The sequence below is a fragment of the Scaptodrosophila lebanonensis genome, unplaced genomic scaffold (genome assembly GCF_003285725.1).
Source record: "Scaptodrosophila lebanonensis strain 11010-0011.00,11010-0021.00 unplaced genomic scaffold, SlebRS2 tig00001410-arrow-pilon, whole genome shotgun sequence".
Taxonomy (NCBI): Eukaryota; Metazoa; Arthropoda; class Insecta; order Diptera; family Drosophilidae; genus Scaptodrosophila; species Scaptodrosophila lebanonensis.
In genome coordinates, this window is record NW_022060738.1 from 4516533 (window position 1) to 4542080 (window position 25548).

The 25548-nt window shown below is 38.2% G+C and overlaps 4 protein-coding genes across 4 annotated transcripts; 3 read left to right on the plus strand and 1 right to left on the minus strand.

The window, feature by feature from the left end:
- The first annotated feature begins 216 nt into the window (after nucleotides 1-216).
- On the plus strand, nucleotides 217-2646 carry LOC115630556 (etoposide-induced protein 2.4 homolog). Its single transcript, XM_030527168.1, has 5 exons — nucleotides 217-559; nucleotides 639-946; nucleotides 1058-1289; nucleotides 1356-1798; nucleotides 1862-2646. Exons 1-5 carry the CDS (start codon nucleotides 545-547, stop codon nucleotides 2364-2366), a joined length of 1503 nt encoding a protein of 500 aa, XP_030383028.1. The 5' UTR covers nucleotides 217-544; the 3' UTR covers nucleotides 2367-2646.
- A 1844-nt stretch (nucleotides 2647-4490) lies between these two features.
- On the plus strand, nucleotides 4491-9104 carry LOC115630761 (ionotropic receptor 25a). The gene is made up of 9 exons (XM_030527416.1): nucleotides 4491-4602; nucleotides 4814-4963; nucleotides 5033-5178; nucleotides 6373-6941; nucleotides 7009-7123; nucleotides 7191-7436; nucleotides 7493-8085; nucleotides 8148-8663; nucleotides 8723-9104. Exons 1-9 carry the CDS (start codon nucleotides 4491-4493, stop codon nucleotides 9102-9104), a joined length of 2829 nt encoding a protein of 942 aa, XP_030383276.1.
- A 388-nt stretch (nucleotides 9105-9492) lies between these two features.
- On the plus strand, nucleotides 9493-10791 carry LOC115630432 (protein farnesyltransferase/geranylgeranyltransferase type-1 subunit alpha). Its single transcript, XM_030526987.1, has 3 exons — nucleotides 9493-9733; nucleotides 9792-10146; nucleotides 10204-10791. Exons 1-3 carry the CDS (start codon nucleotides 9595-9597, stop codon nucleotides 10685-10687), a joined length of 978 nt encoding a protein of 325 aa, XP_030382847.1. The 5' UTR covers nucleotides 9493-9594; the 3' UTR covers nucleotides 10688-10791.
- A 315-nt stretch (nucleotides 10792-11106) lies between these two features.
- LOC115630430 lies at nucleotides 11107-21510 on the minus strand. The gene is made up of 5 exons (XM_030526986.1): nucleotides 21268-21510; nucleotides 15213-15316; nucleotides 13797-13913; nucleotides 13251-13726; nucleotides 11107-13097 (listed from the first exon to the last, which is right to left on the minus strand). Exons 2-5 carry the CDS (start codon nucleotides 15312-15314, stop codon nucleotides 12704-12706), a joined length of 1089 nt encoding a protein of 362 aa, XP_030382846.1. The 5' UTR covers nucleotides 15315-15316; nucleotides 21268-21510; the 3' UTR covers nucleotides 11107-12703.
- Between the last annotated feature and the right edge of the window lie 4038 nt (nucleotides 21511-25548).

Genomic DNA, 25548 nt, shown 5'->3' on the forward strand with positions numbered 1-25548 from the left:
GCTATCGCATATTTCAGTTTGAAATTATCGGTAGTGTTGTTTTCATAACAACACTAACAACACTTCAAATATTCGCAATACGACCGATAGTTATACACTAGTAAATACTCAGCTCGATTATTTTTCAGTTCTAGTATTTACCAACACTGAATATGTTATCACAACAAAGAAAAGAGGGCTGGTTACACGGAGCTTCTATCCAACCACAGATAATGCATAAATCTTTTAGTTGGGGAACCACAATGATATCATAATAGTCAAATCGATTAGCAGAAGTGTTATAAACTGATGGACATTTTGCACCTGCGCGTATACACATGTTACATAAACTTCTAAAACAGGTGATTTGTTCATTTCGCTCAACAGGCAATGCGGTTTAGAACGTGCAAACACATCCTAAAGTAAATGATGTCGCACGGCGCAAATTTATTCAGAAATACTTTCATGGTTTTTATACAATTTAGCTTAGCTTAGGTGATATAAAACTATATTTTTGTAATGTATACAACTGTAATATAACACAGGAAGTGGCACCCGATACAATATGGCAGCGATAAAGGTCAGTGAAGATAATATTAATACATAAGTATTTAAATGCGTTCTAATTTTGCCTCCTAACGTTCAACATCCACGAACAGAACATAGTCTTGGGCATTTTGCATGGCCTCTGGGACAGCATAAGCGGCATGACACTGGTGCTCCACATAGACAACGAAGTGAATCGTCAGAATGCCGAGCAGGAGACAATGCGACAATTGCGCAGGCTGGACAGGGAACGGTTGGAGCGAGCACGTCGTTCACCGTCGCCCGTCCCCAGCTCAGCGGCGGTATTGATGCGGGAGGAGCATGCAAGACGCAAGGAAGAAAGCTCTGACGAGCGTCGATTGGAGACAATCTATAGAAAGAAAACGCTAGAGGAGCAGGAGGCTAGCTCTAAAACAATAAGGTAAGAGTGAGCGCCAAAAAATTAGCATTCGTGCCAGCATGACTAATTTATATTTTATGTATTTGTTGTTGCGCTTTGTTGTCTTTGTTGCGTGCGCATTTTTATTTTTAGTGAAAAGAAAATTGCCAAAAAATTATTCAAATGCTGTATGCTGAATGGAGGCTTCACTTGGCTTAGCATTGTGCTTTTCGAATCTGTACTGATGCCCACGCTTAAGTTCTTTTTGACGCTCTTCTATGGCGCCCAATCTGATACACTGCCTTTTGTCTGGAGCTGGCTACAGCCCATACTATCGCTCCTCTTTGGCTGTCTGTGGGTGCTGCCGATATTTATGCTCAGCAAGGTGAGTTTATTTGAAATGGAATTTAAGTGCGACAGAGATTTAATTACTAAAATTTGTCTATTCAAGGTGGTCAGTTCGCTGTGGTTCGCCGATATTGCAAATGCAGCTTATCGGGTGCGTAAAGGACGTCCACAACCGATACCGGGCATCAGCAAACTGGTGGCCGATTTCCTCTTTAGCATGGTCGTGCAAATATTGTTTCTCATCCAGAGCATGCTGGTTAACTTGGTGCCTGTGAAGTATGTTGGCTCTTCTTTGTGTTTCGTGCATCTCTGCCTGCTCTATTCGCTGTACTCTTTTGAATACAAGTGGTTCAACATGGGTTGGGAGCTGCACCGTCGCCTAACGTATATTGAGAATAATTGGCCATACTTTTTTGGCTTTGGAATACCATTGACTGTGCTTACGAATTTATCAAGCTCCGTTATCGTTAGCAGCTGCATATTCTCCATATTCTTTCCTCTTTTTATACTCAGTGGCAATGAGGCGAAACCAATTGTGGACACAACGTGAGTATTTACTGGGCTCATGAGCCAGGCCAACTAATAATGTGTTATTGCACTGTGACGCAGTCATATCTCGTTGCGTCTATTCTCGCCGGTTGTTTTCATATCAAACCTGTGCTTTGGCGGCAATCCTTGGAGCAATGCCAATCGTCGCCTAAAGGAAGCGCAGCGTCAGCAGTACGAGCTAATGAAGCGCCAGCGTCAGCATCAGCAGGAGGAGCAATTGCTGAAGCAAAAGAAACAGCAATATCTGCAGCAGCAACGACTACATGACGAACAGATGCGCCGCGAACGCTCCCACTCTCGCTCCAACACGCCACAATTGAGCGCAGGAGCACAACAGCAACAATATCGTTACGCCCAGCCACCCACATTCGATGCTCAACGCGTGCGCGACTCCTCGGCCTCGTCGACGCACAGCTCCACTACACCAAGCAATTACAAGCATACACCTTATTTTGGGGCCAGTATGCGGACGCTGGTGCCCACCCCCGTAGCTGGCGCTCCTCAGGCGCCGCGTAAAACGCCCGTCATACGTCAGGAGTCGGGCCCAGATGACTGGAATTTGTGAGATTTTTACATATACAATTTGTAACCATAAGCTTTGTGTGTTTGTAACTGTATGTTAGAATTTAAATTTAAGGTCTCTATGCATTGTGACAATGTTCGCTAGTCGGGAACGCTGCATTCGCCGCCACGTCCTCTTTGGAGACCGGGCGCTGGCCGACTTGCATAACTAGTAGCTATTTTTGCGTGTAACTGCATAATTGATTCGACTTTTAGGTTATTACAATAATTTTCGGATGTAAAGTTCATTATAAATAAATCAATAAAAGTTTTTGTACCACTTATCAAAAAATCGTTTATAATATAGTCCATTTTTTAAACAACTTATTAATCAAATCATTTATATATACTACTTGTTCACTTTTTATTGCGCTATTTCACAATAATTGTGATCTACGTCGGAACGATAGCAATCAGTTGCCAACCGCTTCGCCAGAAACTAGTAGTAGTATATACATATAAGCTACATAAACATTTTTAAATGATATTGGTTGTAGATGAATGCTATATTTGTATGATCATTGTTGATGAGTTGAATATATGCAGTGAAACCTCTCTTGGCCGGACACTCACCGTCGACCAACTTTTGGGAGTGTCCGGTTAAGAGGATACATAGACAATTTTTCCATTTTTTGCTTATTTTAAAATAAAATAAATTGACTATTCAATAAAAAAATAGGATTTATGTAAATACTATGTACATATAACAAACAAGTATAAAAATGAAGTGCAGTGCTTGGCTACTCTTGCAAATTATTATATAATTAAAATATTTTATCCTTTTGCAACCATTACTCAGCTAAATAACAACACATTTAATTTAATTTGCAATATTTGTACAAGAACTACTATTATTATATATCTTGCAAAACTGAGCATAACTGTTAAATAGCAAATAGCGAAAGTTACGATATTTTATAAACATCTTGTAGTAGATCACATGGTTATACGTAGAAAGAAATAAAAGCAATATGAAAAATACGAAACTATTTTGCACGCATTTGAAACGAAAAGGTACTCATCCGGCCAAGAGAGGTTTTCTTTCAAATTTGATGTGTTTATGCATGTCAGCGTCCGTTAAGACGAGGTTCGCGCCCGGCCAAGAGAGTTCGAATTTCTCGAAAATTAGTGTCCGCGTCCGGTCAAGAGAGTGTCCGCACAAGAGAGGCGAACTTGCTCTAAAAAGTATACTAACACGAATGTTCAAGTAAAAATGTTCGTCTAGGAGGGGTGTCGGGTTAAAAGCTGTGTCCGTTAAGGCAACGTATACGGAATGAAAATATTCATATAGACTTAAATGTAGGATCTGTAAGAGATGAAATTGCCAAGGTGAGAGCAAAGTATGAGTTCAAGCTTCAGGGCCATTCTAATAGACTAGGGCCGTATTTAACTTGGCCTACTAGCCATACACGACTCCGGCGAAAAGACATCTCCACCTTGCAATAACAGTTAGGGCCGTACTTTAAATAATCAATTGTAATTCATTAAATAAATATATTAGACTAATAGCCTCCTTGGCGTTATTCTCTAAGAGGGAAGATTATATAGATAAAAAGTACCGTAAAAAAAGAAGTGTACAGAAAAGTAATTTTAAGTATAAAAAATGTAATTGAAGCAAAATAGATTTTATAGAATTGGAACATGAAAACTAAAGTGTAGATAATCTCGATCCCGGTTAAGAGCGTTATTTCTCGACTTTTGTGTGACTTGTGTTTTTTCGGGCTGCATGGAGAGTTTTTTGTACACAGTTTAATGTGTTGGCATTAAGTGAAGTAATCTTCTGATTAATGATTTAAAAGCGTTATTATGCGCACAAATAACTTTTTAGCGCCCCCAACTAAAAACCAATCGTTGTCCTATATCCGTTGGTGCTGCGTGAACAAGTGGGGCGTGACCAATTAGTGGCCAGTGTCGGCACGACAAAAAATTGTGTGGTCACGGCGCAACAAATTGATTATCACCAAGGATACCCACATGTCCACACATTGGCATAAAGCCGTTGAAAGCGAAATTGGTGCAAACGTGTCCGAACTGTCCATGAAATCCGCTCGTTAGTTGCCGTTTGTTCGTCGGATTGTCTGGTTCAATTAGCGGATATCCTTTTTGGCACGCATGTGTGCATCAAATAATGTTTGACAATACTTTTAAAATTTGTAGAATTTTATTAATTTTGTGGTTATGGATCCTGAAGGCACCTAGCTTGGGAATCCAAGCGCAAACCAGTCAAAATATCAATGTGTGTAAGTGTCCAAAACTATTCATACTATATGTACTATAAGTAGTAGATACACGTATGTTATATTTTTCGAGTTCGTAGTATGTGTCAATACCTTAAGTAAGCTAATTAAATTGAAACTGGGTGGAGGTAGAATTGTAATGACTTGCTTGGCAAGTAAACACGGTTTCAATGCTAATGGTAATGGTGCGTTTCTCCAATTACTTTTCCCATAGTTCTGATAAATGAAGTGGATAATGAGCCAGCGGCCAAGGCAGTCGAAATTGTTCTAACCTATTTGAAAAAGAATCCCAGCTATGGTTTATCGGTACAGCTCGAATCAGTCGAGGCGAATAAAACGGATGCTAAGGTACTGCTGGAAACAAGTAAGTGTCAAGCTCAATCTATTAGAGTGTACTCGTAACTCCGATTAATACACATTCCACAATATACAGTTTGCAACAAGTATGCAAGTAGCATCGAGAAGAAACAGCAACCCCATCTCATACTCGACACTACCAAATCGGGGGTAGCCTCTGAGACCGTAAAGTCCTTTGTTCAGGCACTGGGATTGCCCACCATCAGCGCCAGTTATGGACAGGTAAGTGGGTGTGGAAACGATATTGTTAGCTATAGAAAAAACGAAAGAAGGGGTTTACGGAGTCAACTTATCTCGAGTTACTGCCTATCCTGAGAATGAAAGAAATTCGAATAGCTAGGGATTGGTAACCTTAAGATTTGAAAAACTCTGCCTAAAACTAATTTGCAACTTTCATAAAATCTTGCATTTTCATTTAAACTTGTTCCACTTTTTAAGACTCTTATTCGTCTTATTCGAACGTTGACTTATGAAACGAAATTTCAAAAACATGGTGAATTTTGTTGTGAAAGGCAGAAACCGTTGTTCTTTTTTTTATTTGATTTGTAAGCTCAAAATTGAAAAAATATCATTTGAAATTCTGAATTTGAAAAATTGCAATTGATTCAATCCCTTTACTGAAATAAAAACCAATATTGAATTAGGTTTAAAAAACATAACTGTATTTTAAGGAAATACTTCGTTGAATATATATTCTGAGTTAACGAAATAATTCCCTGTTTTTCAGGGCATATTTCGCTTGATATTGATATTGGAAAAACAATTTCAATGTTAAGACTAGTTGTCAGTTAGTTGTATGTATTTTAAGGATACTTTTTGAAATGTTACTGCGATTTTAGGTACTTTTCTGAGAGTATATAACAAATGAAAGGATATGATTCTAGCCTTTGGCTAAAGAATATACAAATATTTCATTCAAGATATCTTAACTATCTGGTGGATAGCAGGAAGTTCACTCAGAATAATATCATTTAAAGATTTTTTAAAATCGGCCTAAATCATGAAATTACAGCACTAATGTAAAATTTTCTAAATTCAATTCGACCTCAAACAAGAAATCATTGTACTTGAATTGAGAAAAGTTTTCGTGTGAGCTTCAAAGGATAAAAATGAGACCAAAAGAGGCAAAATTATGCAAACGAATGATTGTGGAGCGAGAGTATCACAGTGTTCAAGCATTGCTTTAGCTGTCGGTGCTTCCCCTGGCCATTCAATTCACCTCACATATACAAGTAGAATTGCATACAACTTTTGAACGGACGTTCTGATTTTTGGTGCGGAATAATTCAGTGGATCCTTCCAGGGTTCATTACACATAGATAAACTAACAGATAGTTAGTTAGTTATGAGAGTGATTTTCTAAATAAAAATTCTGCCCGATTGTGCCTTCAACAAATTGCACTTTTTTCTCGCCAGGAAGGAGATTTGCGTCAGTGGCGTGACATCGATGAGAGTAAGCAAAAGTATTTGCTGCAGGTAATGCCACCAGCTGACATTATTCCTGAGGTGGTTCGCAGCATTGTGCGCAAAATGAATATTACCAATGCGGCCATACTCTATGACGATACCTTCGTCATGGACCATAAGTACAAGTCTCTGCTACAGAATATCCAAACCCGTCATGTGATCACTGCCATTGCCAAGGATGGCAAGCGGGAGCGCGAGGAGCAGATTGAAAAGTTACGAAATTTGGATATAAACAATTTCTTTGTGTTGGGGAACCTCCAGTCCATACGCATGGTGCTGGAGTCAGTAAAACCGGCATATTTTGAGCGCAACTTCGCCTGGCATGCGATTACACAGAATGAGGGCGAGGTGAGCAGTCAGCGAGATAATGCGACCATTATGTTTCTGAAGCCCATGGCCTACACACAAAATCGTGATCGCTTGGGCCTGTTGCGTACCACCTTTAATTTGAACGAGGAACCACAATTGGCATCGGCATTCTATTTCGATCTGGCACTGAGAAGTTTTCTAACCATCAAGTGGGTATACGAAGCGGGTTCTTTTGGGTGGAAGGTACATATAAAAAATTGTTTTTTCCCCACACAGAGAAATGCTGCAATCGGGCGCTTGGCCAAAGGATATGGAGTATCTAAACTGCGATGAATTTCAGGGTGGCAATACACCGGATCGTAGTATTGATCTAAAACAGTATTTTACACAGGTGTGTGTGTTTAAGGGCCAATTATGGTTGATTATTGTTTACAAATGTGCGGTCTTTGTATTCAAAGGTTAGCGAACCAACATCCTATGGAACCTTTGAGCTGGTCACGCAACCGGGCAAGCCATTTAATGGGTTCAGCTATATGAAGTTCGAAATGGACATAAACGTGCTGCAAATAAGGGGCGGTAGCTCAGTCAACAGCAAATCGATAGGGACGTGGACGGCTGGACTGGACTCCCCGCTGGTCGTAAAAGATGAGGAACAAATGCGAAATCTGACCGCAGACACGGTCTATCGCATATTCACAGTTGTAGTAAGTACTAACTTGGTAAATTTAATAAATTAATTAATTCATTTAATTGCACACAGCAAGCTCCATTTGTAATGCGTGATGAGACGGCTCCTAAGGGATACAAGGGTTATTGCATCGATTTGATCGACGAAATTGCCGATATAGTACACTTCGACTATACCATACAGGAGGTGGAGGATGGCAAGTTCGGCAATATGGATGAGAAAGGAGAGTGGAATGGCATCGTAAAGAAGTTAATTGATAAACAGGCGGACATTGGACTCGGTTCCATGTCTGTTATGGCAGAGCGAGAGATTGTGATCGATTTCACAGTACCTTACTACGATCTTGTGGGAATTACAATAATGATGCAGCGACCCAGCACACCAAGCTCACTCTTCAAGTTCCTAACCGTGCTGGAGACAAACGTCTGGCTGTGCATATTGGCCGCATACTTCTTCACCAGTTTTCTGATGTGGGTGTTTGATCGCTGGAGCCCGTACAGCTATCAAAATAATCGCGAAAAGTACAAGGATGATGAGGAGAAACGTGAGTTCAATTTGAAAGAGTGTCTTTGGTTCTGCATGACTTCACTGACACCGCAAGGAGGCGGCGAAGCGCCGAAAAACCTATCGGGCCGTTTAGTCGCTGCCACCTGGTGGCTATTCGGGTAGCTAACTATTAGAAACCTTATAGCTATAAATTGTTGTTGAATTTATGCCCATATTTCAGCTTCATCATCATTGCCTCCTACACGGCCAACTTGGCTGCCTTTTTAACCGTATCGCGTTTGGACACACCAGTAGAATCGTTGGATGATTTGGCCAAGCAATACAAAATCCTGTACGCCCCCTTAAACGGCTCTTCGGCAATGACATACTTCGAGCGCATGGCAAATATTGAGCAGATGTTCTATGAGATATGGAAAGATCTGTCCTTAAATGATTCGCTGACGCCTTTGGAACGGTCCAAGTTGGCAGTCTGGGATTATCCGGTTAGCGATAAGTACACCAAAATGTGGCAGGCTATGCAGGAGGCTCAATTGCCGGGAACGCTGGCGGAAGCAGTGGCTCGAGTTCGCAATTCAACTACAGCTACTGGGTTCGCGTTTCTTGGCGATGCCACTGATATTCGTTACTTGGTAATGACCAACTGTGATTTACAAGTGGTGGGCGAGGAGTTTTCAAGAAAGCCATACGCTATTGCCGTGCAGCAGGGCTCTCATCTCAAGGATCAGTTTAATAATGCGTAAGTTCTGGATATAATTAAGAATGCAGTTCAGTAAATGCCCATTTTGTTTTTATTAGCATTTTAACATTGCTCAATAAACGCCAACTGGAAAAGCTTAAGGAGAAATGGTGGAAGAATGACGAAGCTCAGGCCAAATGCGACAAGCCCGAAGATCAATCGGATGGCATATCCATACAGAATATTGGTGGCGTGTTCATCGTCATATTTGTGGGTATAGGCATGGCCTGTATTACGCTGGTCTTTGAGTACTGGTGGTATCGGTACCGCAAGAATCCCCGCATTATAGATGTGGCTGAGGCCAACACTGGCAGCAAAGACGGCGGCAAATTGGCCGATGGCGTCATATTGGGACACAGCGGCGAGAAATTTGAAAAGTCGCACGCTGCATTGCGGCCACGCTTTAATCAATATCCGGCTACCTTCAAGCCGCGTTTTTAGAGGACTTGTAAACAGAAAATAGACAGTAAAACTCGCACAGGGAATATCTACGTCCATCTAGAATATGCAATAGTTTGAAATTTCGTAAATTTTGCACTCTAATAAAATAGCAGTTGCTTTAGCAATGCAAAAGTTACGGTATTTCATTGGTTTTATAATGTGGGCGAAAATTTCTTTCTGTTTATTGATATGCAATTCTTGCGGTGTAGTAGTTACTTGACTTAACGCATATTAATTGATAGTAAGTATAATCTGCTGCTTTTTTAAAATGCCTCAATTGGAATATCTAGCGCCAAATGTTTCCCGCCCGCTGTGAACGGCAATTGAATTAGCATGAAGAAGAAGATGAGTGAGTCAGCTGTTGAATTGTCAACGCCGACTCACACTTTTAACTATTGGGATTTTATCTGAATATTGTGGCTGATAATAGAGAATTCTGTTCATTTTGTTCAGTCCCAGTCGACCGTAAAACTGTTCGATAGAATACATAATGAGCGACAGCTCCGATGAAGAGTATTTGGGGACGGATTGGCTTCCTTATAGTGAGCGCAGTGAGTGGGCGGATGTAAAGCCCCTTCCACAGGATGATGGTCCGAATCCAGTGGTGGCCATCGCTTACAGTCCCAAGTGTAAGTAGATTTATATATAAAATAAAGTCAATGAGTAATCCTCCTAAAATTTACTTAGTTCGCGAGGTCTTCGACTATTTTCGTGCCATAATTGCGAGCCGAGAAAAAACTTGGCGCGCTTTAGAGCTGACCACAGATGCATTGCGTCTGAATCCCGCTAACTATACAGTGTGGCAATACAGACGTGATATTCTGCGCGAGCTGGACGCGAATCTGAAAAATGAGCTGGACTATTTGACCGAGGTCATCGGGCAGAATGCAAAGAACTACCAGGTCTGGCACCATCGGCGCGTTATTGTGGAAATGCTGAATGATGCGAGTCAGGAGCTGGAGCTGACGCAGAATGCGCTTGACATCGATGCTAAAAATTATCATGCTTGGCAGCACAGACAGTGGGCAATACGCACATTCAAGTAGGCTCTAAGGACATTTATAAGCGGTCAACTTTTATTGTTATTATTTTTACACAGCCTCTATGATGACGAACTGCCTTTTGTTGATCGATTGATTTGCGAGGACCAACGTAATAATTCGGCGTGGAATCAGCGTTTCTTCGTCCTCAAACACTTGGGTTTCACGCCCGAGGTCATCCAACGTGAGCTGGTCTACACGATGAATCGTATACGCATTATAAAGGGCAATGAGAGCGCTTGGAATTATTTAGTGGGGGTGCTGCGACAGAGTGAGGATGGATTGCTAAGCAGCTACCCAGAGGTATTGGAATTCAGCGAGGAACTCTACAATGCCGGCAATCGTTCGCCCTATTTACTAGCATTTTTAATTGATGTGTATCAAGAGCAAGCTTTGCAGGACGGTGCAAATGAACAATTGGCACGCAAGGTGTATACACTATGCGACGATATGGCCACAAAACACGATGTCATTCGTCGCAAATATTGGCAATACGTGGCCGCCAACTTGAAGTCGCAACTGAGCAGCAAATCGGCCAAATAGCACATTTCACATTTGCTTAATTCTTATCATACGTAAGTTAGTTCTTTATACAGAAATACATGCATACTTTAATATTCATGTGAATATACAATGTACAAAAAGCATACAAAACATATGTACACATATGACAAGGGCTTTGTGTTTGCCGCAGCTCTCGCGCGTATCGATGTCAGCATCATGGGTTTGTTTGCCTTTCAGCGCTGCTTGTTTGTACACGTAAATTTCATTAACAACGTGCAGATAATTTTAGCTGGCCTCCTTGGGCCCTGCCATTAATGTAGAGTTGGGTCGGAGCTGCATTTGCTGATATTATTTTTATCTATTACTACTACTTGTACATCTTGTTATCTGTGCGTCCAAGTATGCAAGGAAATGATTTATTATGGGTAGATGTGCGAGAAGAAAAATACGTTTGCAGCTGTGTCTCAATAATGGTATTTATTTAAATTTTCTTCTACCATTTTTAGGTTCGAGTACATACAATATAGCAATTGTTAATAGAACTTTTCATAATTTGATTTTGTATTTCTTGATGCATATAGCTGGAGTTTCCTTTCTTTGTTGTTTTTTATTTGTTTACGTCCTCATTTTTATCAATTGCTAATGGAAATCTTGTAATAGGCAAATTCTTCAACATGTTCATACATACATACGCAGATTTTCATACATAGAGTACACGCAAATCAATGTTCAATCCTCGACTTATGTAGGTATGTTGGCATACATGTGCATATTAATGTACGTATTTGGTATATACTTAAAAAGAAGCAGAAGACATCTTTGGCGTGTTTTTAGTTCAGCTAAAAAAATATACGTATAGGAGCAAAAATCATTGAGTACTCGTTGCGTAGTTTTGATAAAAATTCATAATATTAAAAAATATATAATAAATATATGTATTTTGTTTCGTTTCATTTTGTTTTTGTTGTTTTTTTTTTGTTTGTTGGGTATGTATAAATTTGATAAAGCCTATAACTCCAAAAGTGGTACGAATAGAGTAGATAATGTACATAATACTTAAAAAATCAGAAGCATATTCTTTTGGGCCATGTTGGAATTTGTTTACGTAATTTTTATTATTAACATAATAGTGTAAAAATTTGTAATTCACTTTGAAGCTTTACAATCCATTGCCTATTTGGTACCAAAAAACCTTTATTTAAAATTTTTTCTCATTTTGAAAAATGTATTCACCTGTTTGCCAAGTTTGCGTGGATCCAGAGAGAAAAAGTTAAGTGTGAGTGTACATAGTTCTTTAACAATTTGATATATAATATATATATATACTATATATATTTATAAGTATATATAGAGTTAGTATATATAATAGTTTATAATAAATTTATATGCTCCTTTGCTCGTGCCATCATTTCACACAATGTTGTTGTTCTCAAGTGTTTTGTTTTATTTTATTTTGTGGTTTCGTATTTGTAAAAGCATTTTTAGCAAAAAATTAAAAATTCATTTGTTCGTTTCTTTTAAAATTTGACTCCATAGACAGCGTGTTCCAGTTATATTATTATTTGTTCTTTACGTAGAATTGCATAAATGTTTATTTTTTCACATTCCTCCCGTTCCCTCTACTGTGTGACATTATATATATAAAATAAATCATTTGATTAACACTCGTTTTAGCTTGCAAGTTTGTTGAAAACACGCTGCGTTTTGTGTGAGGAAGCTTCATATACCATCTATAAATATATATGTATGTATGTATATGTAAATACTATGTAGATATACTTTATATAATTGTTAAAAAATCAACGCCACTTAAACCTGGCTATGTGGTCGATCTATTCCCATTTACTTGTAAGTATATCTTATGGCGTATCCAACTGCTACCTAAGGAAGTGCTCTTCAGATCTAAACACACTCTACTATAAAGACGCTCTAAGCATGCGCTTCCTACTCGCTTGATTCTCCATCTGTTCTTCTTTCTGTCTCTGTCTCTGTCTCTCCATCTCCCTCCCTGTGTCCCTGCCCTTGCTTAATTTTGGTGGCTCTTGGAGCCAGTTTCTACTTATCCTCGCCGATGCCTTCATCAGTAGTTGTCTTACGCTCTCTAGCCTCTTCGTTGCTGATATCACATTTTTCAGCCAACATGTCCTCGATGCCCTCATCCACAGTCTGACTCTCGCCCGGCACATGCTTGCCCACCGCAACAACAACACACTCCAGCTGAGGTAGTGGTGGAAATTGGCCATAGGATGTGTTAGTTATAGTGCCGACAGTATCATCATCGTAGCCGTCGGGCGTCATTTTCACGCGGCACGTCTCAAAGGCCTTGACGTAACCGAGTTTCGTGTACAGATTTCTGGAAGCATCGTTCTGTGGACGTATCACAACGAAGGGCGTGTAGCCTCGCTCTATCACGAGCTTAGTCAGCGCCATAGCCAAACGAATACCATAACTGTAGGAGATAGTTTTATAACAAATTGAATAGTGCAGAAGTAGAATTCCATTGGGTATATAGTATATAGTATTGGAATATTCCAATCTGCATATATTTTGGCATCATTCCCAATGGTATTCCTTAAAAATCCGATTTTTAGTTTCCACTTACCCCTTACGCCGATAATCTGGACGTGTTTGCATCGAAAACATTGCGCCATAATATGAGTGCACCATCCATGCGGCCAGCTCGTTTGTATCCTTTCGAAATATACCCAAGCCGGGCAGCACACGCACTAGTATGTCAAATACCTTAACGCATTCGATTTCATTGGCCGGATATAGTTCGTGTATGCCCTGGACGTCCTCTAGAGTTAGCGGACGCATAACGGCATCCTCTGGCAAGGGCTCAAGCTCCAAGGAGGTATTGAGCTTGTCACACACATAGATATCACCGCTCAGTCGTTCCATAATGCCCATTTTTGAATAGAAATCATCCAGGCGATTCATAATAGCGATGTGCGTAAAGTTCAGGTACAATTGCTTTTGCCAATCTATAAGTACATCTTCGGTGCGCATAAGATCGACATTTTCGATTTGTGCGGATGGACAAAATATGCCAAAGCTTTGGTATATATTGTTGTTGGGCTGTAATGAATAAATGCAGAAATCTCTTTAATATACATATATTCAAAAGGTATTGGTCAGTTACATTTACCGTTAGCGTACATCCTGGAAAATGTAGAATTATAGGTTTTTCGGGCCAATCTTTAGCAACATAAAAAGTGAAGTCCCAAACACGATCATTCAGGTACGTTTTTATAGTTTGATGAAACTGCAAGGAAACCGAATGAAAAATTTTTAAGTTATTTAGGAAATATCATATGAATAAGAGAAACATGGAACGTTAATATTTAGTAATAATTGCCAAAGGGTAAAAAGGTATTATATACTAGCTTAGTTCGAATTCTCCTCCGGAGGACGGAGAATCGGCCATATAAATATTCTTGATTAGTATGACAAGACGAGTACATATCACCATGTCCGTTTATCCGGCCTGTATCTCCTGATCTCAGGAAGCATAAAAACTAGAATTACCACACTTGGTATTTCTATGTATTCCTCTAAGTGATAAACAGGACAATGAACTTTGCGATACAACATTATTTGTTTTATTATTTGAATCTAATCATTATAGAATTAGTCAGCAGCCAACTAATGAATCAACTTAGTTTACTGAAATAAATAAATAAATAAACCTTAAGTTCAATATTGGAAATTAGTTCCAAAAATATTTGGTGGAATATAATGCCCGATTAATCATTCAAAGTGTTAAGATTTTAAGACGGAATCTAATCATCTCCAAATTAAATTATGCCAACTAATGATAGCTAGTGAAGTTACTTAGTTTACTTAAATAAATAAACTCTCAGTTCAATATTCGAAGTTTGTTCCCAACATACAAATATTTAGTCGAATGTAATGTCCGACTAATCTATCATAATGCTACGATTTCAAGACGGATAATAAAGAAAGTCCTAGAGGTCTAGACTGAACGGGGACTCCTGCAGTACTCTCAATACAACTACTCTGAACTTAGCTTTTCATACGACATAATCGGTCTGCTTAACGCGTTAATTGAAACAACGACAAGTCGACGCTGGTCATGTCGCAAATTTCTTGAAGCTGCAGTTTCTGGACCACTTCGAAATCGAGGGACCGAAGGAACGGGCGGACAAAACGTACACGTGAAGGCATAAAAATTTGAAATAAAACAAGCGTAAATAGCAAAACAGGTCAACAAAATGCGAGACCTCTGCTGGGTTTGAGATTGCATGACTGACTTGTGGTCTAGTTGCCGGCAGGCATGCAGCCAGTGGAAGTGGGTTTTGTAATGAAGGGTCTGGGACGGGCGGGTACGGTTTGCTTGTATTGTTCGGTTTAGGTAATTGCCAGTAAATTACCTGAGAAGGGCGTTTATGGGTTGGAAATGCCTCTGAGCGGGTGGGTGTCAGTTTCAAATGTAGTATACGAGTATTTATGGCAGCTTCGAGTGTAGACAAACACACATACATACACAGCATACATTTATACATATGTACATACAAGTACATATATAAATACCATATCTCACCTTTAATGATTCCGGCAGATAGCGTTCTAAATACACCAAAATTTCTGGAAGCTCTGATTCATGCACCAAACGAAAGTGTTTACCTTCAGGAATGATTTCCATTTCTGCAAATAGAGTTTATTATAGTTTAGATTATGAATTTCGTAATTAAATTTCCTATTTAAGCGAAATGTGATATCTAGAGCTATTTATAAAGGCAATAAATATAATCGGAGTTCTAGATTTATATCCAACTTTTGAATATATTAAATTTAAAATGCTACTTAAGCTTTATTTATTAGAATAAATCAAATAATTATAATAAATAAATACCCTTTATTACAGATATATTTTTTAAGGTTTATTTTGGAAACGAAAAGGAAAATTAATTTTTAACTTTTATTTTTACTTTCATAGAAATAACATATTAAGCTTTGAATAAAAGTTGTACAATTATTATTACAGCCTATAATTATAATTTTATTTTAATTTCAAATGATTCTAACCTTAATTCACAGAAGATACACTGATTTAATTGAAAAGGAACGAATCTTATACAAATTTTAAAGCACCTATCCACATTAGGTTTTAAGGTCTGTCTTGGGGAGAAATTGTTATGAATCTTGAAACTTTGTGCACCTTAAATGACTTTATATACGAGTAAGACTTTTCAATTAGTAACTCATATTCGGCTTCGATATTAGAATTTTGGTTAAAAAATGCAATACGTGGTCTGTTCAAAAAAAAGATGGAGGTTTTGCTCCCTGTTTTCTTCGATTATAGTACAATAAGGGCAAGGGCGTAGGCAGCTTTTACCAAAGGGGGGCCAAAAAATTAAAATTGATGTAATAATGCACGATGCATTTAAAAACTAACTCATGCATATGATCAATGAAAAAACTTCAACAAATCCAACTCAGATCCATTTTAAGGCGAAATAGTGCGTCATAATAATGAACGTGTGGTCGACTTTATATGGGAAAATTTTTTGTAGGGGGGTTAAGGCCCCCCCTGCCCCCCTGCCTACGCCCTTGCTACAAGGAAGTTATGGAACGTTTGTGTGTATATATGTATCCCTATACAATTTCTGTTCAAAAGAAAAGGTGAATTGCATTATATCTGACGGAGATTACTTTGGAGGGTACAAAATGGATATTGATAAATAAATAAATACATACTTTTGAAAAAAATTCACATTTTCTTTTGAACAAACCACGTACCTCTCTCGACATGGGTAGGCATGACACTGTAATGAACTATTTTACCAAAAGTAAGCGCCTAGGCTTCGATATTAGAAAATTTGTTCATAAAATGCAATGTGTATATACCTCGTTGTACATAAGTAGTTAGGCATCACACTTTAATGAACTATTTTACGAAAAGTAAGCGCTTAGGATATGAGAAATGCGTTGTAATTAATGTTGTGTCTTATTCAGCGCTCTCTATTAATAGCAAAACATAATGCCACGTCCAGATGTTGGCCATTATTATGACAATGTCTTGGCCGTCCATGATTTCCACTTCAAGTGAGTTCGCGTCCATAAGACGACGAATAAGATGTGCACAAGGCAAATGCAAAGTAGTACCTTCGATATCGTCCTGCAGTTTTTTGTTGTTGTTGTTGTTGTCCATAATCGCGGCAACTGTTATAATGTCTATGTGTAGCTTTTATTTTTGTGTGCTGCGCCGCCCATTATCAAGGTCTCACGTTTTGGCCTCTTTCAAGGGCAGCCATGGAGAAAAAAAAGTGAAATGACAAGCGTCTGCCAACGATGACGAGAACTAAGCGGGAGGGAGGGGCCAGGGGAGGCGTCGACATTCACTGCGGCCATTTTGCGTAATCGCTACAAGCTCAGTGGATACTGTCATGCTTTTCAATTACCCCTAAAAGCTTGGTAGGCATATGTGACCGGACTTTTATTGGATTCTATAGCAAACTTGCAAAACAAGATAATTAAGAATGTGCCCATTAATCAATTGGCAACGGAACGTGTACGGACTTTGTTTGTGTTATATGCAATCTATTTTCTATTGGGAGAGGGTGAAGGATGGGGGTAGACTAATCCATTATATTAAAGAAACTACAAAAATAAATATTTATATTTTTTGGTATATATTTTCTTTCCTTAAAAATCACAAAGCAACTATTTCTATATCTTGTAAATAAACCTTACACCCCATAGAAAGGCGAAATGACCGAAGCTATAGAAAAATCTTGCTCAGCATCAAGAGTCATTACAAAATGTTCGTTCATTCATCTGTCTGTATGAACGCATACTTTCCAAAAACTATAAAAGCTTAATTCACCTTTATATATTTTTCAAAAGAAAACATTAATTTTGCAACAATTTTAATGAAAAGAAAAATTTCAAATAGTCTTTAAGCATTACTTTTAATTTAGCCACTGGATTGGGGTTCAAATGGTTTGGAAAGCAACATCTATTGTGAATACCACCACATCTTAAGAATGGAGGTACAATTTTAATATGTCTTTTAGGGCCATTTGATTTATTTCTGATCTATAACCTACGACTATATATATATAACTATTTGCAAAAAGGTACAATGAGATGTTTGCCTAGCAGTCTGGACACATTCGATTGACTGTTCAAATGTTGGCTTATTTGATTGATTTGATTTGAATGACTGATTGCTCGACGTTCTAAACCACACTATCCTTTGTCTGCTTCAAAAGTCATACACGTACCATAAACATGCAGTTGTTCTTGTTGTTGTTGTAGCTGTTGTTTCTTTGGGTTACTATGACTATTTGTTGCAGCTATTTGTGTCACATTCACACCCACACACTGAAACCCAACATGGCGCATAAAAAAGAAATGTAATAAAGGCTACAGGGTTTGGTGGTGAGCTGAAATTAGTGTTAGTCATGTAACACACAGGACTGGTGGGTGTTTGAATTCTACAAAGCGTGTCTGAGTGTGTATTCTGTGAATTGTGTTCTGCGGACAACCTCTACCGTGGATGTAGACTAAGAGGAACTAAGATGCTCTAAAATATTGCAAATTTATTAAGGTTGCATTTTAAAAAGTTTTACGAAACAAAACACAAATATCACTCAGGCAGGAATTGTAATATAAGTTTATATTCTTTTTAAGCAATTACAGAAACTGCCTTTTCAGGTTATCACTAATTTTGTTACCCTATTTAGTGTGTTCTGCGAACAACCACTACCGTGAAGGTCAACTAGGAGAAACTTAAAGGATCTGAAAATTTACAAAATTATCAAGCTTGCATTTCAACGAGTTTCACGAAATGTTAAACAAATATTCCACAGGCAAGAATTGTAATACAATGCGAATAATAAGTTTATACTTGTATTCCTTTTTCAGCAATTACAGACACTACTTATTCAGATTATTACTAATTTATTTCATTTTCACTTACTTATTCAATTTTTTCCCCTCTTTAATCTTTATTTAAGATCTATCCTAGGTAGGGACAATTACTAAATTTTAGCTTATATTTGACAATTTTTCATCATGCTTCTGTAATATTGGTTGCGGCGTGATTTGAACAGAGTGCCAACTCAAGGAACGAACAAATTCTGAAATCAGTCTCTAACTTAATGCAAAAAAATAAATCTCAAATGATTTCATTCATGTATTTTTGTGTTAATATTTCAATTTAGTTTGAGAGTTTAGAGATATTTTAAATATCAAATATTTTGATCCCATTTACATGTTCTGAACAATTTTAAATGTGATATAAAGAGCTCTACTCTAAAAAAAACCTTTAATTGCTAAAGCATATATGCTACCTAAGAGAATATTTCTAGTTATTTTTGAGGCTTTCTTATTTTTAAGTCGAATTTAGAACATAATATTATTCTATATCTTTATTGTGATGTAATATAAATAGTAATCTGAATCGACATCTTTCGTTGATTTATTAAATAAAATATACAGAAGTACATGGTTCTCCTCAAAGGCTCCTCAAAAGGGAATGATTTAATGCACAAATTTCGCTTTTAAAAACTAAATTAGGTTTTATTTTTAAGCCGATTTAGTGATAGAAAACAACTATGTAGTACCAGGTAAATTTTTGGAATTATAATTTGGCTGATTTTTGAACAGCATTGCAATTAGGCGATTCGCACTGTACAGCGCCCGTTCTTGTTATTCACAAGTGCCCTAGTACCCAGTGCTAAAGATTAGCACGAGCGGCCATGTTGTCTGCAATTTACTAGAATGTCGATGTCTGCATGTCTGGGCCATTACAGATGTCCAGACGTCGGACCGCTTTGTTCTCTCCACCTGACTGAGTGTGTGCATGTGTGTGTGTGTCTATGTGTGTGTGCGATTCTACTAATACAAAATCAATAGGTGGGCTTTCCATTTCTACCTAACGGGCAGGCTAGATAGCCAGAGTCGTCGGGCCTCTGGCTGTCATCAGAGCATATGTTCGTATTATCGCTTTGTTTACTTTTCTGCTAGTCGTAGGTGTTCTGATAAAAATACATGAACCGCACACATTACCGCCTGCAGGTCTAAGAGCACCCCAGAGACAGGCAAAAAGCAGGCGCAGCAGCAGAGGAGCCGAGAAAGTGAGACACCAACGAGACCCGACGCGTCGTCTGCGACCATCGGCCGTGCCCTGGGGCGTCATTTCTGCGCCCTCGTCCTCGGCATCGCCCTCGTCCTCGTCGTTGTTTTCACACACTTGCAGCCAATTAATTTTTAGCCAGCATTGCCGGGAACGGTTTTGGCCCAATTATTATTATTATTATTATGCCTATCTATGATGCGGATATTTTACGGATATAGAAAATACAAAAATATGCACTGCAGCAGATCATTAGGCATGTCCGCTTTTCGTTTTCTAATTGACGTGCACACATGTGCGCCTGGGAAATGGACTCTGCGAATCTTGCTTTTTCGCCAACATTCGCAAGTTACAATTAAAAAGAAATGCAGAAATTGAAAATTGTAAAAAATATACAATTAATATAAACACGCGCTAGCATCGACCCGCCGAAGGTTATATACACTCGTATTTGATCTTGCCCGACGTGATAAGGCGATTGGGTTTTAGGGAAACACCTTCAGAATGAAGGGGAAGACCTTAGCGCTCTCACAAGTATATTGTCCTATTGTTTCTTTCTTTCTATAAAAAGACAGAATAGATCTAGGATAAATGATTTATTCTATATCTGCCTTGATTGCCTTAAACAAAAGGTGCTTACGTCCGTATACATGCTTTGAGATATTTAATTAAAGGGCAACAATGCCAAATTTTCAATCTGAAATTAAGCCCGCACGGATTACAAATTACAACAAAAAAAAATGAAAAATATAATGCAAGAATAGAAGTTATATATAGGAAGAACATCTTCATAAATAGCAAGTCGCTGCTACTTTCTAGAGTAAGAATAAACTTACGAAATGAAATTTCTTATAATAATAAGACTAATATGGTCTTAAACAGCTCAGCACAATTCTGATGTCCTTTCATTTTACTCTTATATGAGTAAAATAGATATTTAATGGCACTACAAAGTATTGGAGTTTGTTGTTCTACAAAGTTAATATCTTCGAAATGGTGGAAAAAATGATAGGTTTTATGTCCCTTTAATCCCAGGGTACATTAAATTTGTTTTAATTACATTAAAAAGTGATTTAATTTAGTAGTTTTTGTCTATCTTTGTCTATTGCCTGTATATAACTACAATATATGTTTTCCCCCTTTTTACCATTCAAGTATACTTTTTAAACAATATCCCCAAATAATTACTAGCGTAATATAGTAATTTAAATGTAATCCAATACTTGTAACACTAGGATAAGGCTCATAAAAAAAATAGCATATGCCTATTACAAAACAAAGTATACAAAGTATATTGCAACTATTATCTTAGACGTTTTCTTAATCTTAAATTAAAAGAATAGTTTAGATAAAAGCAAATAATATTCAGATACCATATATGTATATATATGTATCGAATTGTATCATATCAGGATTTTTGAGATCATAATTACGCGTTGCAAACAGCGGCATTAAGTTGTAATACTCTGCTGGCAGTGGCTTATAAATATTCAGCAAAGATGTGTGCACTTACAAAAAAATTAAATCCGTTGACCTTGTAAAAATTTGTTTCCTTGCTGCTGTTGGCTGTTGATGTTCTTGTTGTTGTTGTTGTTGTTGGCTGCTGCTTTTCTTTTGCGTTTGCTGGCGGCTTGCGTGTATTAAATTAATTTATTTTCAGCGCTACTATTATTTTTGAATTTGTATAATAATAATGATTAACGGTGTTATTAGTTTATAAGTGCTTGGCTTTTATTAATTATTCTTGCAATATATATATTATAAAAAACTAATAGTTTTGCTTTGGAAAAATAGCTTTTCTTTTTGTTTTTTTAATATAATTTATTTGTTTTCGAATTTATTTTGAAAAAAAGTGCAGTATGAAAATAAATTTTGTTCCTTTTGTTATTTATTGTTTTGGTTTGAATTGTTATTATATTGTTTATTTGTTATGCAAATCACAGATGCCTTTATTTAAAAAGTATTTCTTTTATGGGTTCAATTAAAATTTTTGAATTATTTTATGTGTTGCTGCTTGTCTTCAAATATTTGCAATTTATATGTGATTGTGAGATCTGTCTTTCTATTATTTATAGATATATATACTTGTATGTATGTAGATGTGCTCACTTTAGGGCTTTTATCTTGCCAAAGAGATTTGCTGATTCCGATTTTGTTTATTATGTTGTGTTGGTTAGGCCTTTTTGAATGGAGATGTCGGCAGGCTAAGAGCCACAAAACATGCACTTACACTTTTCGGTTTTCCCTTAGAGGAAAAACGGGTACTTATGCAAAAGCTGAGTATTCTCAGGAAATTTTTTTGTTTGAATATCCTTTATATTTATTTATATATATATATATATATAGTTTATTTTGCAGCCTTTGGCTTAGCCTCCGATGCACCTCCACAGACAGGCCTAACCGCAAGGAAGCCTGTCTCTAATGCACCTTCTTGGCTTCTCCTGCTCTATACTAGGTGCACGATGCCCAAGACCAACAACAACATGTGGCAGGTAGCGGCTACGTCGGCTTCTGCTTCGGCGGCAGCTGTTGTGTGAGGAAGTTGCTGCTGCTGCTGCTGTTTCTGTTGTTGTTGTTGTTGTTGTTGTCAATGGGGTGGCTGCGTTAGCTTCACACACACACACACACACACACGTTGCAGTGGTTGTTGTTCTTGTTGTTATGTTATTATTATTTTTTTTTGGCAGACGTCTGTCGTTTGTGGCCTTCCCGATTGGGTTGCTGCTTCTATCTTTAATTTTATGCCTTTTCACTTGCTATTTCGTTGCAATTTATGTATTTTAGGAAAAATTGATTTTCTGTTGTTTCCATGCGTTTTTCTTGCCTGCCTTGCTGGCCTCAATGTTGCCAGTTGTTGTTGTTGTTGCTGCGCCTGCGGCTGTGGCTGCGACTGTGGCTGCGGCGTTTCGATGGCTACTTGACTTGAGCTCCGAGCTCTGAATAAATCAGTTATGTGTTGGGTGTTCGAAGAAAAATTGCTTGGCCAAGTGCCTTTGCTAAGCCTTGGGCTTATGGCTTCGCAGCAACGCTGTCTGGTGCTCTATAGTATTATCCTGTATATCCTTAAGTTTTCAACTTCGATGCTGTTGTCGTTAGCTATGCTGTGCCAGCCACCCCAAGGGCAGTCGACTCTACTCTTCGTTATTCGTTCGTTCACACAAATTAAATTTGATCGGATGTTAAGCACTTTTTCTTCGCGTGGACTGATGGACTTGTGGACCACTGGCAATATGCAATTCGTTCTAATTTGTTGGCTGCGCTTTACAAGTGAATTCGTAGCGATTGCGAACTAAACTGGCTGACTGACGAGAACGAACTGATTCTGTTGTTTGGCCAGGAGCAGATGTTGCCACAAGTTTATATGCGTTGCGAATCGTGAGGCAGACGACGGCAAAAGCAACAGTAACAGCAACAACAGCGGCCGCGGCAGCAGCAGCAGCAACGTGGCAACATCGCTGTCACTGTCGGCTCTGGCTCTGGTCTCGTGTATGAGCAGACGGACACGCTTTTCATACCCTCAACATAAAGGGTGAGAGGGTACATTAGGTCATTGCGAAAAAATGTAACACCCAGCAGACAGAAGTAGTTGGGGCAGTACGAGTACAGACTAATGCGATACATTTATTAAACTCAATTGCACCGAACTGGATTTTCTCAAATTATTTACAAATTAAGTTTCACACGAAAGTTCAACTAATTAATGATAGCCATTTTACTAAAATAATATGTGTGGGCTATTTTAAAAATGTCTTTAATTTGCATTTGATGCTCTATATTAATTTGATTTTTGTTGTTGCAGAAGTATTTCAGTATTTCTAAAGATTAGGATTAAACCTAAAACTTGCACACAAATGCAAATAAAAAGTCATATAAAAATTGCATTTCTTAGAATAATTTTTGCACGCACATACACACCCACCTGTGCACAATTCTTTAAACACATTTGTTGACCAAGCCTATTTTGTTTAGGTAAAATGCAAATAGGTTTTATTTACCAGGGTAAAAGTTCATATAAATAGTTTAAAACTTAAGCTAAAAAGACCTATTTACAGCAATTAGTGTTGAAAAGCAAAAGACATAGGCATACAATTATTAGCAGGTACAAAAAATATTTTTCTATTGAAATTCTATCGGGGTAATTGAGGTCAATATTTTAGATTGTAAAGAATCTAGTTTTATCTGAGCTTTGGTCAAATGCAAGGACCTAAGTGTGGAATTTATATGCTTTTGTGTATAGAGTGTAGCTTGGCCAAACATGCTCAAGCAAAGCGTTCGTACTTGTTAGTTATTTGTTGTCCCCATTACCATTACATGCTATATGCCGCCCATTGCCGTCGCCTGCATTCGTGTTCGTGTTTTATGCTCACATGTTGCCTGCTTGAAGCACTCTCGCGCTTTTGACTCTCTCTCTCTCTCTCTCTCTCTCTCGTTTTCTCTCTTCGCAGCTCTCGGCAACGATTGTATTAATGGCATTGTTGATGTTGAGATTGCCACGTTGCATGCAACACGCGAACGAGTCAGCCGTCAGCCCTCAGCCCCGACTCCTTTAAGGGAGTTTTCTTTTGCCTGATGTTGTATTAGTGTTGTTCTTGTTGCCATTGTTCGCTCTGCCTATATTGCACGTTGCTTAGCGCAACTGTACACCGTACATCTGACGGCGAACAGTTGGGAATGCGTTTGCAACATCACATCATTTCACCAGCAGCGGCCACGGGCGTCAGCATAACACGTATACGCCATGTAGTACCGACAAAAATTCGAATACCTGCATACAGAACGATTTACACGCACGCACACACACACAAACAAACACAGACGCCACGTGGCGTATAAGGAGCGCGATTTTAGGAGTAAATGCGGCGCTCTCGCATGCGCTCGAAAGGAAACGCCGCACCTCATCAAAACATCCAAACATTTGCCGCTTTGTGTTGTTGTTTTCTTTACTTTTTTAGCCATTATATGGCATGCACAGCTGTGAACAAAGCGTTGAGCTAAAACGCCTGTCCACGACTCGGTTCTAGCATTTTATTCGCTATGGGTTTGATGATTTGCCTACGGAGGCGCATGTCGCTCACATTGATTGATGGCCTATAAGCTTTGCACGTGTAGAGTCTCAATTTCCATAAAGCGATAGCTATAGTTTTATCCAGCAAGTGTCCAGAGGGTTCCGCCAGCGTCATGTAATAGCCGGAACAATTAGTTCAAGGGCGCAGGTCAAGCGTTTAAGTGGCCACTAGTCAGCTCGCTTTGCTTTCAGATTCCCGTTGCATAAATATGGCAATCAACATACACCGGCAGAAATAACTTATGATATATTGCCAAAATTACAACTAAATTGTATTTCATTCGTCTAAGTACAAAACAAGCTCGAGCCGTGTGTGCCCGAATCTTAAAAGCCATGTAACTACAGTGAAAACTCCTTTAACGGAAACCTCTTATATCCGGAGACTCTCTTCGGCGGACACTTTTTCTAAAATATTCGATCGGCGAGCACATGTGGATACATGTTTATTACTTTTCGTCTATTATGCCTATTATAAAAAAAAAGTAGTAACTGCTTTTTAAAAACATAATTTTAATACCAAAAAATGAACTTAACTGAAAAAAGTCAATGTATCCATTTATGCACTTTTCGATTTTTTTAATTTATTTTTTTATATGTTTTCCAAAGACCCTTAGCTTTAATTACAATATTTATGCAATTGGGAATACTATCAACTAAATTTCTTGCACCACTCCGTCTGCACGCGGCTCCATAGGTCATCCAATCTGTATAAAGTATTTAAGTAACCCC